This window comes from Myodes glareolus, chromosome 4 (genome assembly GCF_982192425.1).
Source record: "Myodes glareolus chromosome 4, mMyoGla1.1, whole genome shotgun sequence".
NCBI lineage: Eukaryota > Metazoa > Chordata > Mammalia > Rodentia > Cricetidae > Myodes > Myodes glareolus.
In genome coordinates, this window is record NC_142029.1 from 111,241,246 (window position 1) to 111,257,805 (window position 16,560).

General features: G+C 49.5%; 1 protein-coding gene and 1 long non-coding RNA gene across 5 annotated transcripts in view; one reads left to right on the top strand and one right to left on the bottom strand.

The window, feature by feature from the left end:
- The window catches only part of Amotl1 (angiomotin like 1), a 134,919-nt gene that overhangs the window by 40,988 nt on the left and 77,371 nt on the right, over window positions 1–16,560 (top strand). The window contains exon 1 of one of the 4 annotated variants that reach the window (XM_085689911.2): window positions 15,503–15,646. The exons of 2 other annotated variants lie outside the window; for them this stretch is intronic. Coding sequence is in view for 1 of the 2 variants with exons in the window: in XM_048433672.3 (XP_048289629.3) it covers window positions 16,031–16,079 (49 nt within the window). In the remaining variant the exon portion in view is untranslated. Of the gene's footprint in view, window positions 1–15,502; window positions 15,647–15,902; window positions 16,080–16,560 lie in introns of those variants that run through there. One more of the 4 variants, XM_048433672.3, reaches the window with a different exon arrangement.
- Window positions 7,250–13,983, bottom strand: LOC146894749 (uncharacterized). Its single transcript, XR_015001943.2, has 5 exons — window positions 13,838–13,983; window positions 13,630–13,742; window positions 12,818–12,934; window positions 8,738–9,841; window positions 7,250–7,455 (listed from the first exon to the last, which is right to left on the bottom strand). It is a non-coding gene; the product is annotated as an uncharacterized LOC146894749 (long non-coding RNA).

A 16,560-nucleotide genomic window follows, 5' to 3' on the forward strand; every position in this document is an offset into this window, starting at 1 on the left:
TCCTGAAAATACTCCCCCCAAATATTGGCGGGGGGCTATATCTAGCAAAGGCCTGGCTGTATGTAGCTGTTTAAGACTCATTTGTTGAATAGATAGCAATGTCCAAAGCCCAACGTTTTAGGCCATCTAATAATGATCAGTGTGCTCTGGAGGGCTTTCCTATGACATTGTAGAAAGCAACGGCTGCAGAAATTTCTCTGAGATTCCTGCGGTGCAGATGCAGCATAAGGCCAGGAGCTGGAAATTCCCCCTCTGTGTGTCTGGTTCCTGGTGATGCTGATGCACATGCAAAGGAAGTCAAACCTTTGTGAACCAGAGCAAACTGGGGGGGCGGGGGGGCTGGCTGTATGGGAAGATGGTGGAGTCAGGGCAGGGCTCAGCAGGGCTAAAGGGAATCACTCCCCCCTCCCCCAGATTTGGTCACAAAGTGAGGCTCTGACTTGCCTAGGAGATGACAGTCTGGGCTCGGAGAAACAATGGGCTGAGAAGGAGAGAATTCGGAAGAACGGAAGGAGCCTACAGAGGGGAGGAAAGAGCCTTTGCTCCAGGTGGATGTTTCCAGTAGGAATGAATCCGTCGTGGCCAGTGGTTCCTGGATGTTCAGCAGGAGTGTGCCTCCATGGAAAGGTCACTCTTGAGCCTGTTCTTAACACTCTGGGCCTGAGGAGTGTGAGTAACTGGCCTGGTCTTTTCTGGGGTGCTATGGTCGCGGTTTCTGGGCACACTCTTGCTGAGGTTCTTTCCAGGTGGTGCCCCGTGTGTGTCTCTCACACCCCTTGCCCTGTCTTGTCAGGTGGACGCATGCATTAAGCTGACATGTTGTCCCATGTTGCCTGCCTGCCTGTTTCCCTTCCCTCCTCCCCTGCCCTTCCTTCCTCCCTCCTTCCTCTCCTCCCTTCCTTCCTCCTCCTCTTCCTGTCCTCTCTCCCTCTCTCCCTCTCTCCCCATTTCAGTCCCCTTCTCTTTCCTTCCCCCATTTCCCTTCTCCTAAGCCTTTGTGCTTAGCCTCTGTCTGCTCAGGCCAGTCCCCTCTCACTTCCTCTTGCTCCTTCTTTCCCTTTTCCATCCTTAGTTGGAAGCCTTCCTAGGGCCCCCTGCCAGCAGAGCAGGTCAAATTATAAAAGGAGATTTAAAAAAGAATGTTCCTTGGCAAAATGGGGGAAACAGATGTTCAGGGCTGGCGTGGCTGTCTCTCGCTGTCGGCTGCAGCACAGCCCTTACAGGATTTCTAGAGATGAGCATCCATCCCCAGAGCACAGGCACGTGTTTGTTTCAACACCATGTGTATTCGAATATTTATTTCTCCTTAATTCTCTTCTCCTTGTAACCTTTGAGCCCTCGGCCCATTGTGGGCAGGCTTGCTGGCCACCTGGCAGAAACGCCATTTTCTCCTTCTCTTGAAAGCGTTTGAAATGCTTCACAGAGTGGCTCCCATACCTGCGTCCAGGCTGCACCTTAACAAGAAGTGATTTACGGCAGCTTCTGGTTCTTGCTACATTAGGGGAAGGAGTCTGGGAGCAGCACAAGGGTGGCTGTGGGGTGAGGAGAAGTATTGGCTTGGTTTGGGGATAGGGCAGGCTTCCATACCATCTGCTGCTGAGAACTGGTGTTTGTGTGCGATCAGATTGTCAAGCCTCAGATTGGCTATGTAGTTAAGAATGGCCTTGATCCTCCTGTGTTGGCCTCCCAAGTGCTGAAACTTCAGGTGTGCTCTACTGTGCCTGTACACATGCACACACACGTGCACACACACATACTCACATGCTCACACACGCATGCACACACACGTGCTCACACAATACACATGGACACACATGCGTGTGCACACACACACACACACACACACACACGTGTATATCTGCCAGGAGTCCTCTGTCTTCAAGACCTTCAGGAAATGAGAAAGCTCTGCTATTGGCTAGTCAGTTTGCTTAGACTCTTTTTTGAAACCGGATCTCGGGTAGCCAAATCTGGCCTCAAACTCACTGTGAAAACTAAATATTTAGTTAGGGTTTCTACTGATGTGATAAAACACCACAGCCAAAAGTAGCTTGGGGAGACAGGGCTTATTTCAGCTCCCACCTCTCAGGTGGTAGTCGCTGAAGGACAGAAACTAGGTAAGAGCTGAAACAGAGGTCATGGAGGGACACTAAGGATGCTCTGATATCCCCATCTGAGGTCATGGAGGGACCTGAGCATGCTCTGGCATCCCCATCTGAGGTCATGGAGGAACCTGAGGATGCTCTGACATCCTCATCTGAGGTCATAGAGGGGACCTGAGGATGCTCTGACATCCCCATCTGAGGTCATGAAGGGACACTGAGGATGCTCTGACATCCTCCTCTTTGTCAAAAAAAGAAAAGAACTCTTTTCTTCTGAGTTCTGGGATTGCTGGTGTGTGCCACCATGCTGCTTTTACTTGGTGGTGGAGATCACACACATGTGTTCTTGCATGCTGAGGGAGCACTCTCCCAACCGAGCGACATCCCCAGTCAAACTTTCTTCTTAAATACAAGTTTCCCCCTTAAAATCTCCAAGCTGTTTTCTCCCTGGACTCAAAGGGAGGCCGCAAACTGATGGTTCACTGTGGAGACGGAGGAGGCAGACAGTGCCAGGTCCCTGTCAGACAGACCCTGGTGTCGGTTAAATGCAGGGACCCAAGCTGAGGCAGGGTTTCTCTGTGTGTCCCCAGCCCAGGGGCATCAGTAGGTCTGGATGAATGAGCACACCTACAGCACAGCCCACATTTTATAAACACTGTTCTCGTCTTCTCAGCCCACTGTTTTTAAGTTAAATTAAATGGATTAATCTATTGTGAAATTTTTTAATCATCTATCTATCTATCTATCTATCTATCTATCTATCTATCTATCTATCTTTCTACCTTGAGACAAAGTCTCACTGTGTAGCTCTGGCTGGCCTTGAACTTACAGAGATGCATCTGCAGGCTTGTCCCACTATTGCTTTTTCCCCCTTTCTTTCCACCACTCCCACTCCCACAATCCTTTCTCCTTTGAAGTCCACGCTGTTTCTCCTCTATTCTATTCATCTAGTGACACCGAATGGAGAGAAGTTGGAAGGAAACAGGAAAAGCAAAACCACCACACCCAAAGCTGTGCCATTTAGCTAAAGAAACAGGCTCCTATTCCATGTAGACTCCGAGCAGAAATGATGTTCCTGTGTCACCCTTAGCTCCCCAAATACTCAAGACTGTGTTCATAGTTGCCCAGAGTGTTCTGTACGGTAACATGCAGTAGCGGGGTCCAATTGGTAAACAACAGGCCTTACCAGGTAGTCCAGGCGCACGCCTGTGTAGCCTCTGTTGTCACATGCTGACGGAAGTGTCCAACAAGATACTTTTGGGAGTGAACCCCTTTTTCTGAGATGCATGGCTGTGCCCACTTTTTAGGATTGCTAGCAGGGAGAGGTTGGTCAAGATGGTGAGGGCTAAGTGGTTGTGGTTTTGCTTTTCAGTCTGGTGGTGCATGAGGGCTGTCAGGACACAGTCTCAGAGCTGAGGGGGACACTAGGCTTTGTGGGTGAGACCCTAGAGCAGCTAACACGCTTGTCCTTTGAGCTCTCGCTGCAGTCCAAGGACTGAGTTCAGAGTGGTGGGGGTGTGACTGATCACCAGAAAACTACATAGTTACCCCATTGTGTGCCTTCCCAAACGCTGCGGCCTGATACCCGGCAGAATCTGTTTGTCACCCTCTGAAGAGGCACTGAAGTTAGACTCAGCAAGGGTCAGTGGGACAAAGTCATCATCACATGTTTGCTAACGACTGACTCCCTCTTTCCCCTCTGTTACAAACGCTGTTGCTGGTTCACAGTTGTCAGTGTCTTGGCTGAAACTCCACCGCTTACTCCATCGTGGGCTCTCCTATGATGTCTTTGTCCACTTATTCATACTGCTGGTCATGTTGACTGGAGTTCATGGCCCATGAATAGGCTGCCAACAACTCCTTATCCTGACCCTTTATAAGGTTTAAGGATATACTCTTGACGAGTAGGGTTTGGCAGATCTAGAAAATAAAAGCACTGCAAATTTATTTATTTATTGTGGGTATGATAAGCCCCCTGAATACTTGGGCCATGCTGTGTAAACAGTTCTGCTGCTAATCTGGAATTCAAGCCCCAGTCGCCTTCAGCCTTACCCTGCAGTCCTGGCTATGGGACCGCCTCTGGGTCAGCCCTGCTCTTTGTGTTGGATTTTCTCTGTGTTATCAGATGTGGCAGAGATGACTTGGTGCCACATCTCTGGGTTAGATGCCCACCTGGCTCAGTTTAGGGGGCCTACAGTGATCAAACTTGATTTTCAGTAGGGCATTTATCACCTCAGTAAGAAAACTGAAGCTACAAACCTCTCCCTACAGAAATCTGGGGCTGGTCCAGGGGCTTGACGTGTACCACATTCTGTGCAAACACAGGAGAATCCTGCACGGGGACTTTTCCGACTGCTGTGATGAAACGCCTGGCAAAAGCAGCTCAGGGAAGAACTTGTTCTGGCTTCCAGGTCTAGGTGTGGCCCATTATGGTGGGCAGGCACGGCGACGGGAAAGAGGCGGCGGCTGCGTTGCAGTCGGGACAGAATGGTGAATGTGGATGCTGAGATGGCCTCTTCTTTCCCCCTTTATCCAGTCCGAGAACCCCGTAGGATGGAGCGCCTCAGTTAGTCCTCGCTGGGAGCACCCCCAGGTCTCCCCAGAAGTGTCTTCTAGGCGGTTCTCAGTTGACAGTAAAGATGGACTTCACAAGTCCTCTGAACTGATTAATGTCTTCTTCGATATTAAGATTTTGATTTTTTTTCCCGATTCTTTTAACAAAAACCAAGGCTGAACTGTTCCCATTTTGGAGAAGTCAGAGCATCTTAATGTTCCCATGGGAGTGAGCTCCCGGACTTCCTCCTTACTTCACACTTAGCACCGTCAGGACATCTGACAGGATGTCGTGTGATAGGGAACGGGTTCCTGCCTCCAGAGAAAACCCTGTCTGTTGTGCAGTGGTGGTTAGTGGCCAGGTTTCAGAGGCTTAAAACTTTATTTCCTGTCTCCTTTACCCAATTGCCCACCCTTTGCCTTCTATCTCTCTCTCTCTCTCTCTCTCTCTCTCTCTTTCTCTCTCTCTCTCTCCACAAATTAATTCTGATTTATTAGTTCACTGAAAATAGCTAACCTAGCCCATTGGTCCCCAGGTTTGTATACACACACACACACACACACACACACACACACAGAGAGAGAGATACATATTCCATTTGACCCCTAATTAAGCAGAAACTCAACGGAATAAAAATTAGCTTGTAAAACACATTTTATCTTAAATTATATGTATATGTGTGGCGGGGATGTGTCCAGATGAGTACTGGTGCCCATTGAGGTCGGAAGAGAATGCCAGAGCCCAGAAGTTGGATTGACAGGCTGTTGGAGGCTACGCTGTGTGGATCCTGCTCAGGAGCAGAACACATTAACTGTGAAGCATCTCTCCAGCCATATCAATTGCCCACTTTTAAGATGTCCAGCTTTTGAATTTTTTTATGATGCCCTAGTTCATTATTTACAATATTGGTTATTTGACATTGAATTTGTGATCCATGAATGGATGGCCAATTACCGTATGTGATATACTGCATCAGGGCTCTGTGGAGCAAATGCCGAGGAGTCTCGGCTCTTCAAATATCCGGAGCCAGCATCATCCCATATGCCAATCTCCCTTCTCCAGGCTAGGGGTGTCTGGGGGCTGGCTCCACTGCCACCCTGCCCAGCATCTTCTGAGTGCTTTGTTTAGGAATGTTGCCCTGGAACCTGGCCTCTGCACTGACCACACAGCCTCATGCATGGCATGACTTATACATGGCTCAGTTAGTGGCCATCAGACCCTTTTGTCTCAACCCCTGTCTGAGTTGCTATCAGCCCACAAATTAATTCTGATTTATTGTTCGCCTAAAATGGCTAACCTAGCCCACTGGTCCCCAGGTTTGTCTTTTAGGATATCTTAGGATATTTTCCTTACTTGTGGGAATGAGGATGGTGAATATCTCAAATCAACACGGCCATCTTCATATTTCTTACAAGTTCCCGAAACTCAAGAAGTGTAAAAAGGAAGCTGTATCTACCTGCCCTCTGCCCTGGCAACAATTTAAACACCAGTACAATGGCTACTTGATAAAAGAACAAGTTAATTACAACCAGCTAGTAATCTGGAGATGAGCTGTGAACGGATTGTGTGAACAGCTTTGCTTGTGATTCCTGAATCTCACAAAGCCCCTTGAGGCTATATGCAGGTCACCACACTAATAAAAAGAGAAAACCCTGAGTTTTGTGTAAGTTAAGGTCATCCTCAAATAACTAATAAATGAGGGGGTGAGGAAGCCTATTCCAGAACCATTGGAGTGGGAAGTCTGTTTTAAAATATGCAGAGAGATGTGTGGTGTGATTGTGGGAACACAGAGCTTGCTTCTTCCTGGAATAAGAGGAAGAGACTGTGTTTACCTTGGGGGCTCATCACCCACCCCCTGGGGATCTGTTGCAGAGGCCTTTGCTCTAGGCAGTAAGATCTGGAGTCCTGGACACTGTCTAGAGAGGTGAACTAGGAAGGATATAACCGTGAGTTAACCCGCTCTGTCTCTTTAATGTCTGAATAATCCTCATCTTCGTAGATAACCAGCCCTGCTGGGTAGCCTGCACTGATCATGTGTACAGTCACAGAGCATGGGGGAGACGGTGTGTGTACTAGCTCAAGAAGTTGGGATTTGCTCATCTTGTTCCCAAAATCATCTGTCTGAATCCTCATTTAGACTGGGGTTCTGAGAGCCAGACAAGAGGGGCCCAGTGTCCCGAACCCGCGGCTCTCGTCCTGTGTGATACCTCAACAGACAGCCTCAGCATCATTGGGAAACTTGTCGGAAATGCAAATTTAAGACCCATCCTGATCTACTGAGTCAAAAGCGAGGACGGGCCCAGCAGTCAGCATTCACAAGCCTCACAGATGGCTCCCAGGCTACTAAGGTTCACCAGGGACGTCCCAGCACCCAGTATCATGGGTCTTTCCTGGTTCCTGTTTCAACTGAATCTGTGTTCCCAGACTCCCTTGCCCAATCTGTGAGTTGCTTTGTGCAGGGATTCACATTCCCCAGTTAGGTCAAATTGTTCCCGTCCCTACCATCTGTTCTCAAGCCTCTGTTGCTCTTAGAACGATGCTGGCGCTATCACAGACGCACACTTTGATTGCTAGATAGATAACTTAGAACATTTATCACGTCAACTTTAACATTTCCTCCAGATTTATGCTATAAAATGACCCGAACTTCCCAGTGGTGGAACCATTAGGAACAGTGGGGCTTTCCCTCCATCTCTGTCGTGGTTTTCAAGGTGTCAGAGCTGCCGGTCTGCAGCCCCCATTCCAAAAGAGATAAACTGTGCCGGTCACAGAGAGGCCGGTTCCTTCCATTGTTCTCTGGCTCTAGGTTAAAAAGATAGGTTTTCCGAATGAAACACCCAAGCTGAACCTAATCCCCCGTAAGCCCTCAGCATGAACACCGTGATCCAAGTTGTCTCTTACTGTGAAAACTCTTGTCGGTTGTGTTAGGTCGCCCTGACCTAGAATTTTCGTTCTTGGGATTGCAGGCCTGTACCACCATGAAAGGTTCAAATCCTTGCTTTTAACGGTGGCTTGGTGTTCTTAGAAACTCAGTGTGCTTTCAGTTTTATATATACAAATGTGTGTCACTACTAGGAATAAAGCAATAAACTGTTTTCTTTGTGTGAGATATAATCATAGGGCAAACACAGCTGAGGTTGCTTTCTGTCAAGGAAGAATCAATAGAGAGAGAGGCCCAGGGGCTTCCTTCTCTATTAAACAATGCCAATTAATTAACTAAGTCAGCAATTCTCAGCCAAAGACAACTAAGTACCCTAAGGTACAGTTAGCAATGCCTAGAGAGAGTTTTTATCTTTCCTTTCCTTCTTTCTTCCTTCCCTCCTTCCTTCCTTCTTTCTTTTTAAGGTTTTTCCTGCATGTATGTATGTACACCATGAGTGTTCAGGGCCTGCAGGAGCCAGAAGAGGGTGGATTCCCTGGAACTGGAGTTCCAGACTGTTGTAAGCCACTATGTGGGTACTGGGTACTGAACTTTGGTCTGAGCAAGAGCATCTAGTGCTCTTAAAAGGCCAACTCATTTCTCCAGTCTTTTTTTCCTGACCAGGCTTCAAGAGGTGACCTGCTACTGACTCTCCAGCTACAATGCATAGAGCAGTATCTCACAATGAAAGCTATCAGCCTATTGTCAGTCAGTGAGACTGACAATAGTTTCTCTGCTGAGAAACCCTAACCCGGAGAAATCAAACCATAATCAGTGAAAACTGCCCCCAGCTCTAGTGGTCCTGAGCTTTCTGTAGTGATCGTCAGTAACCACCAGGACAGCTCAACCATCTGAATAGTTACTGTGTGCCAAGCTCTCATCCAGAGCTACATGCCCTGTTCAGCATCCTTCAGCGTTTGTGACCAGTTTTTAGAACTAAACCCCCTCTACTTTTTCCCACGTTTTTGTGGTAGATGCATTCTCTCGCCATGGTCTTATCTTCTCTGTCTCTCACATTTTAATAGCTCCAATTACAGGCTACTCATATATTAGATAACAACACCCCCAAGAGGAGCTGATGAGGCAAGAGACTGAGGGTGTGAAACCGAAAGCATCCTGACAAACAGGCCTCAGACCCATAACTTAGTCACTGAGCCAAATTACCTGTGGCAATTTAGGTAGCTCAGAGCCTGGCCTTCTGTCTGTCCCTAAGTCCTCCAGTGGATTTCAAATGAAGCAGATTTCCAGCTGATGGATTCTGCGTTGGTTGATTTTCTGTCTGTTTGGCACAAGCTCCAGGCAACTAGGAAGTGAAATCCTCAGTTAGGAAACCGTCTCCGTCAGATGGGCCCGAGAGCATGTCTGAGGGGCATTTTATTTAACGATTGATGTGGGAGGCCGAGCCCAGCTGTGGGTGGTGTCACCTCTGGACAGGTGGTCCTGGAATGTATAACAAAGCAGACTGAACAAGTTATGGGGAGCAGCCAGTAAGCGTGTTCCTCCATGGCTTCTCCATCAGCTCCTGCCTCCAGGTTCCTGCCCTGACTTCCGTTCGTGACGGACTGTAGGCTCTAAGGTGGAATAAACCCTTCCTTCTCCAAGCTGCTTGTGCTCAAGGAGTCCATCACTGCAGCAGGAAGTGAAATAGGACTGGGTTCTGCCGTGTCGCCGTTTTCTTAGGAGCGTCTGCCTTGTCCTTGGGCCCAGTTTCCAGGACTCAGAGGTGTCTCACCCTGGATGTCTGCCCACTTTTCCTCCCCGTGCTCCTTCCCTTTTGCTTCTCCTCTTCCATGGTGATGAATCTGGCCCTGGCAAGATTCTCTCGCCTCCTCCTCCTCGCTCATCACCCGGACCCTGTAGACCTTGGTCCCTGAATCGTGGAGCCAGCTCTCAACACTTCCCAAGTAGGGGGCAGGGCATATGCCTGCCTCTTGAGAGGCGGTATGCGTGATGAAAGGCTTACTCAGGAATGTGACGGTATGCTTGGAGACAAGGTGGGGAGGGAAGATCCACTGCTATCTTTACAAAATACACAGGAGAATGAAAACCTTGGAAAGAATCTCTTCTCTGTGGAGCGCACGCCCTTATTCAAAGAAGGCCTGCGCCAAGCCTCCTGTGGGTGCCAGCCGCCTACTGTGGCCGCTTCCATCGTCGGCATCAGCGAAGAATACCTTTGCCTGTGTTCGTCAGGGCTTTCCCCGAGAACACCTGAGGGTGAAGAACCCATCTGGAATGTGGGTAGCGCCATCCTAGGGACTAGAGTTCTCGCTAAATAAAACAGGAAAAGACAAAATCAGGTAAAAGCTGAACACCCCTTCCCAGATGTGACCAAGCAGCCTCACGTTCCTACCACCATGCCTTCCCCACCTAGCAATGACGTGACATAAAATGAATATTTTCTGTCTCTAATTACGTCCTGTCAGATCTTTGGTTATGAAAATGAGAAAAGTAACTCATGTGTCTATATGCCATATGCTTTCACCTACACATACATACAAATGATAAGTTTAAATTATATAATAAGCTTATTAAGAAAGTAACGATAATAACTGAATAAACTAGGGCACTTAGACAATCCATTGTTCTCCCTGGTTCAGAGTGCCTTCTATTGTAATAACTGACGGAAGGGTAATGCATCCTGCATGGATACAGCGTACAAAGAAGGCCAGTGAGCTGTCCAGTACCACAAGGGTACTCAGAAAGCATATGAAAATTTTTTTCTGGAACTTACCATGCAGTATTTTGGATTGCAGTTGACTAGGTAAACTGAAACTACAGAAAATGAAATTACAGATAAGAGGATGCAGGCAGGCAGTGATGGCACACACCTTTGATGCCAGCACTCAGAAGGCAGACGAAGTCAGATCTCTGTGAATTCTAGGCCAACCTGGTCTACAGAATGAGTTTCAGGACAGCCAGGGCCACACAGAGAGACCCTGTCTTGAAAAACCAAACAACAATAGCAAAAACAACAACAACAACAAAAACCAAAAACCAAATGAGGACGCTACTGTGCCTGGGTCCATCCAATCCAGTATGAATGTGGCCATTGGATGTTTATGAAGAGATTAAAAGGGGAGATGCTGAGGAGCAGGGCTTTCATTTCTTGTGTCCATGGCTTTTTCTAGAATAGCCTATTTCAGTCGGGTATGGTGGGGTATCACTGTAGTTCCTGTAGCATGAATTCTAAGTAGTTTTAATAATCAAAACCTTAAGTGAGATATAAGGGTAAATGCTGAAAGATCAAAGAAACAGAGCAGCCAGCCACTAGTTCTTACCTCTACGAAATCCTCAGACCAAATGGGGTCTCCTGTCTCTACAAGTCCTCAGACTCAATGCTAGGAGCTCCTGTCTCCTCCTCCCCAGCCATACCCTTCCTGTCTCCACTTTCTTAGTGTGGGATTAGAGCCATGGACTCACAAGTACTAGAATTAAAGGTGAGCCACCCCTGTCTGGCTCTGTTTCTCTTTGAGACTCGATCCATCTTGTGTAGCCCAGGGCAGCCTTGAACTCACAGAGATCCATCTGCATTTGCCTCCCAAGTGCAGGGTTTAAGGTGTGCGCCACCACTGGCCTCTGTGGCTGACTAGTGGCTCGCTTCACACTCTGGTCTGCAGGCAGGCTTCTTTTGTTATAGCATGAACAAAAGATCTCCACATTTCCAACACCTGAGAGGCTAGAACAGGATGACCATGAGTTCAGCATTCGCCTAGGCTACATAATGGACACCAGGACATCAGAGCTATCTTGCAAGGACCCTGCTTAAAACAAAACCAACCCCCATCAAACAGCAGCAATAACAGACCCCCCTTGTCAGTCCTTGGGTCCCCCTCAAACAGCAGCAATGACAGACACCCCCTTGTCAGTCCTTGGGCCCCCCTCAAACAGCAACAATGGCAGACATCCCCTTGTCAGTCCTGGGCCCCCCTCAAACAGCAACAATGGCAGACACCCCCTTGTCAGTCCTGGGCCCCCCTCAAACAGCAACAATGGCAGACATCCCCTTGTCAGTCCTGGGCCCCCCTCAAACAGCAACAATGGCAGACACCCCCTTGTCAGTCCTGGGGCCCCCTCAAACAGCAGCAATGACAGACACCCCCTTGTCAGTCCTGGGGCCCCCTCAAACAGCAGCAATGACAGACACCCCCTTGTCAGTCCTTGGGTCCCCCTCAAACAGCAGCAATGACAGACACCCCCTTGTCAGTCCTGGGCCCCCCTCAAACAGCAACAATGGCAGACACCCCCTTGTCAGTCCTGGGCCCCCCTCAAACAGCAACAATGGCAGACACCCCCTTGTCAGTCCTGGGCCCCCCTCAAACAGCAACAATGGCAGACACCCCCTTCTCAGTCCTGGGCCTCCCTCAAACAGCAACAATGACAGACACCCCTTGTCAGTCCTGGGGCCCCCTCAAACAGCAGCAATGACAGACACCCCCTTGTCAGTCCTGGGGCCCTTTCAGTGCTGAGTGCACGTCCACTTGTACCTCAGTAGCTCCTCTTTGGGGCCTCTGTGTGTCAGCCACCACTCCTTACCTTTAGCAAATTGAGTTTGGTGTAGCCAGTACTTCTGAAAGAATTTTGAGAGTCCCAACACCCCAATAAACCTAGGAGGGACTCTTTGTGAGCTCCAACATCTATGCTGAGATGTTCTGAATTTAGAGATAGGCTATGGGAATTCAAATTCCTACATGCTGTGGCTCAGAAATCACACTTTGGAAAGTACCGGGGAACTGGAACTTTAAAACAATCTTTCTAGAAGCAAAACAAGTCATTTTAATTAAGGCTGCCTGATTGAAACCTTCCATTGGTTTGTTCTTTAAATAGTCATTCATTGTGCCCTACAGGTTGTAGTGCCCATCTCAGAGGAGGCTATGAGATTCCCTGCATGGCTTTGTCTGTGGACTCCTCTGTCGTTAGCCTTCACTTGGGCCTTCCTCTTCGGCTACTTGGTGTCCACCTAGCAAGGCCAAGGCTAATAAAAACTTAGATGTGTGTGCAGATGGGAGCTGAATGCGTGCGGATGGAGGGTGTTTGCATGCTAATAAAGTATTGAAAGTCCTTGGTATTTTGAAATTCTGGAAGAAAAAGGAAAGACTCTCGCTGACTTCCTAAGTTGTGGATACTGGTCTGTTATCTCAGCCCTCAAAACAAGCTTCAGAGGCTGAGGCGGAAGAAACTGTGGTTTGTGGTCTAAACCTCCCAGGTTAGAAGGGGGAAGAACTTAGGCTAGTGCTCAGGCCTTACCCTCAGGCTGCTGGTATCCTAATGGCAATATCCAATATCCAGCCTGTTTGGTCCCCGAAGGACACTCAGATGGCCCCATCCCCGTCTGTAGCGATTAGCACGTGAAAGAGTGAGTCACTGCAGAAAGGATGTTGACATTTAGTGTAAGTATATACACCCCCTCCCCCAGAAGCACAGGTATGAACTGCTTTGCCTGTTAGTTAAGACATTATTTTAGGCCAAGTCTTACGAGTCATTCTCTATGTGGGACCAGAACTTGATGCGTTTCTCCTGCCTCTGCCCCTCTGGAGCTGGTGTCATTGGTGTGTGCCACCATTATTATTATTATTATTATTACTATTATTATTATTATTATATCTTGTTTCTTTTCGGCTCAAATGAGGCATTGGAATCTGTGATCTGTTACAGAGAAAGCTTTGTTGGAGCTGGCACCTTTTCTTTCAGCCCACAGTTTCTGAGCAATCGATTCACAGACATGGAGAAGATACAGACTACTAGCAGCTGAGAGTGCTAAGGCAGGGTTAGGGCAGCTGGCCTCCAGCAGGGCTTTCTGTCTAGACTGCCATGCGTGTGGCCACTTGGAGTCAACCGAGGAGTGCAGAGTGTGGGCCAGACTCACTGACGAACTCCCAAGATTCTCAGCTTGCAGACTGTGCCCTAGAGAACTGCAGAGCTGGATGCTGGAGTAGCCTTAGCACTTCCCAGCCCTATTCTTTCCCCAGCCTCTTCCAGCCCTTGTTTCCCTTGGGAGCATGCTTTCCATGTGAAACGGTTTGCATGCTTTCCATGTGAAATGGTTTGCATGCTTCCACCTTGTCTCCTTCATACTCCAGAGGGCCCGCGTTCAATTTCCAGCATCTCCATGGCAGCCACGGCTGTCTATAACTCAAGTTCCACAGCTTCTGATACCCTCACACAGACATACCTGCAGACAAAACACCATTGAACACAAAATAAAAATTAATTATGTGTTAAAAAAGAGCGATTAGGTGGTGTCTTGTCCAATGCCAGTCAGCTGACCTGTGATGTTGTCCATGCCAGGTGTTTGTATCCTAGCGCTGGTGCTTGTAACTGGTCAGTTTTGCTCCCTCCAAGGACAGAACCAAGTAGGGGAGTTAGAATGTGTAGACTAGCCTCTTCCCCTCCATTTCTGTTCATTACCTCTTCTTGTAATTCTTCATTACCACGGCTTGTCAAGGTCCAGATAAACCACTGAAGCAACTGTTCCCTCATTGACTGTAAGGCACAGCCTCAGCTCCTAAGCCAGCACTCAACATGGACACCATGTGGTAGGAAGTGTCCTATGGAGGTTTCTGTCCCGCCCGGTCCCAACATAAGCACACAGAAACTATATTATTAAATCACTGCTTGGCACATTAGCTCTCACTTCTTATCGGCTAACTCTTACATCTTAATTTAACCCATCTCCATTAATCTATGCGTCACCATGAGGTCATGGCCTACCAGCAATATTTCAGCGCATCTCTCTCCGGAGGCGTCTCCCTGACTTCTCCTTGACTCCGCCCTCTTCCTCCCAACATTCAGTTTAGTGTGTGTTGTGTGTGTCGTGCCCCCCACCCACCAGCTAAGTTCTACCTTGCTATAGGTTCAAAGCAGTTTCTTTATTAATCCATGGTATTCACAGCATCCAGAGGGAAATCCCATCAAGGAAGCACATGTGGGGTGTGGGGTTCCACCCCTGGCTTTGCTACTGAACTTGTTCTGTGACATTAGAGAAGTCATTTCACAGCCTGACAGGAGCCTCCTCAACAGCCAAGCCAAGGTGTGGTGCCGTTTCTTCCTTTCGTCCCAGGCCTACACTTTGTGCCTTTGCTCATCTTCCGCAAGGCAAGCGTGTTGCCTCTTCCTTTGTAGTTGAAACTCTTTCCCCCATTTCTACTTTCTCGCCAAGCTCGCGAACCCTGCCAGCTCCTTCTGGGCTCCACTGCCCTTGCCAGCCAGTGCCTCTTTTTCCTGCTCATCTGATCTCCACCCCTCCCCCCTGCACTCTTTCCCGACAAGACTCTCCAGTCCAAACTTAACAAGTGAGGACCCACCGCTCTGCCGTTTCTGTGCACATATCTTGACTTTGCGTGTCTTACAAAGGCAGGTGACTTTAAGTGGAGCCTCTGCTTGAGACAGAGCTCTGCCAGTTACATTTGGGCCCTCTGTCTGCGGAGCCGATGTTACCAAATCTGAAGGCTGTCATGAAATCTGATGAAGCTCAGAGAGTAAAGATGTGAGCGGCTGAGTTAAGGAGTTGGCACAACACAGACAGGAACCCTTTGATGGCCTGGGAAGAAGAGAGGGAGGGAGGAGACAGACAGAAGCCCGGATATGCCCTAGCCCTCTAAGAGCTTGGTCTGTGGCCCCACCTCTCAGAAGACCAAAAAGGTCCCAGAACATGGCTTCTAAAGGCAAGGACTGTAATCTAGTACAGTGGGCCTGGGTATGGAGTGTTGCTAAGGAAAGAGAGCCTGATTTCAGAGGTGGGACAGAGTCATAAACACTGTCCTAACACTAAAATTCTTTACTTCGGCTTGAACAGATAAGGGCCACAGGATGTAAGGTCCTAGGAACCTATTGAACTTTTAAGGCTGTCAGTAAGGTCTGTTTAGGCCATTTTGCTTCTCAGAGGGGCTTACATAGCCCCTCCTATCCGGATCCCCCTACCTGATGAAAGCACGAGGGCCTTGGGAACGCTGAGAAAAGTAGGGCCACTTTTACCTGGAAATTCCACGTAGGAGAAAAGTTGACCCTAAACCGAACCTAGTCAGGAGTTTCCAGGCAGATCCCAGGGATGGAGTCTAAGGCATTCAGACAGAAATGGTGAGTGTGTCAGGAATTCAAAGGCAGCCGAGGATAAAATAAGGGTCTAAGGGAGACACGTCAGCCAGAGCCCTGGCAGTTTCTGAGGTCCCGGGAGGGGCGACGGGAAGCTGGGGACGGGCTCTAGGGCCCCGCGGCCAGGGCCTGGGCGGGGTGGAGTGTAAGGTTACAGGGACCGGACTAGCGACCCTCCCGGGCAGCTCGGCTGGCGGCCGGGAGCGCGGGGCGCTCAGGGACCGGGCGGCAGGGTGGGGTGGGTGGGACTGGAGGGAGAGCTGGGCATCTCTCTACTTCCTGAGCGCAGGGGCGCCCCTCGCCGCGCGCCCAGCCGCCAGCCATCCCCCTGCCGCCATTCCCCTGCCGGGATCGCCCCATGATCGCCCCATGCGGAGGGCAAAGTCGCGCCGGGGACCTTGCGAGCCTGTGCTGAGAGGTAACCTGCTCAAGCCGGGGGTTCAGGGAGGGCTCTTCTGGACTGGGCCGAGAGGTCTGTGTGGTTCCTCCTCGGATTCCAGGCTGACATCAGCTCTACTCCAGATGTGGGGACTTGGGCGGCCAGGTCGGCGCCGGGGCCTCCGAGTGTCCCGTGAGGGATCCAGAAGGTTCAATAAGACACAAAGCAGAATCCAATCTCGTGCCACCCTCCAAGTGCCCAGTACCCCACGGGGCGTATCCCTACGGGAGATCGGGGACTCTGGTCCGCGCGTGGGCCCCCGACGCGGGACTGACTTTTCCCGTGTGGTTGGCGGGTCCCGGTCGCCGGTGGGACAGGAGGGTTGGCGGGTGCTGCTGTCCCGGCGCAGACAAAGGCGCACGGGGCGCCCAGCCCGGACCCCAAGACGCGCCCTGGCCGGGAGGCTCGAGGCCCGCTCCGCCCCTGCGCCTTCTTTGTTCTTCCCAAACAAGTTTCTTAC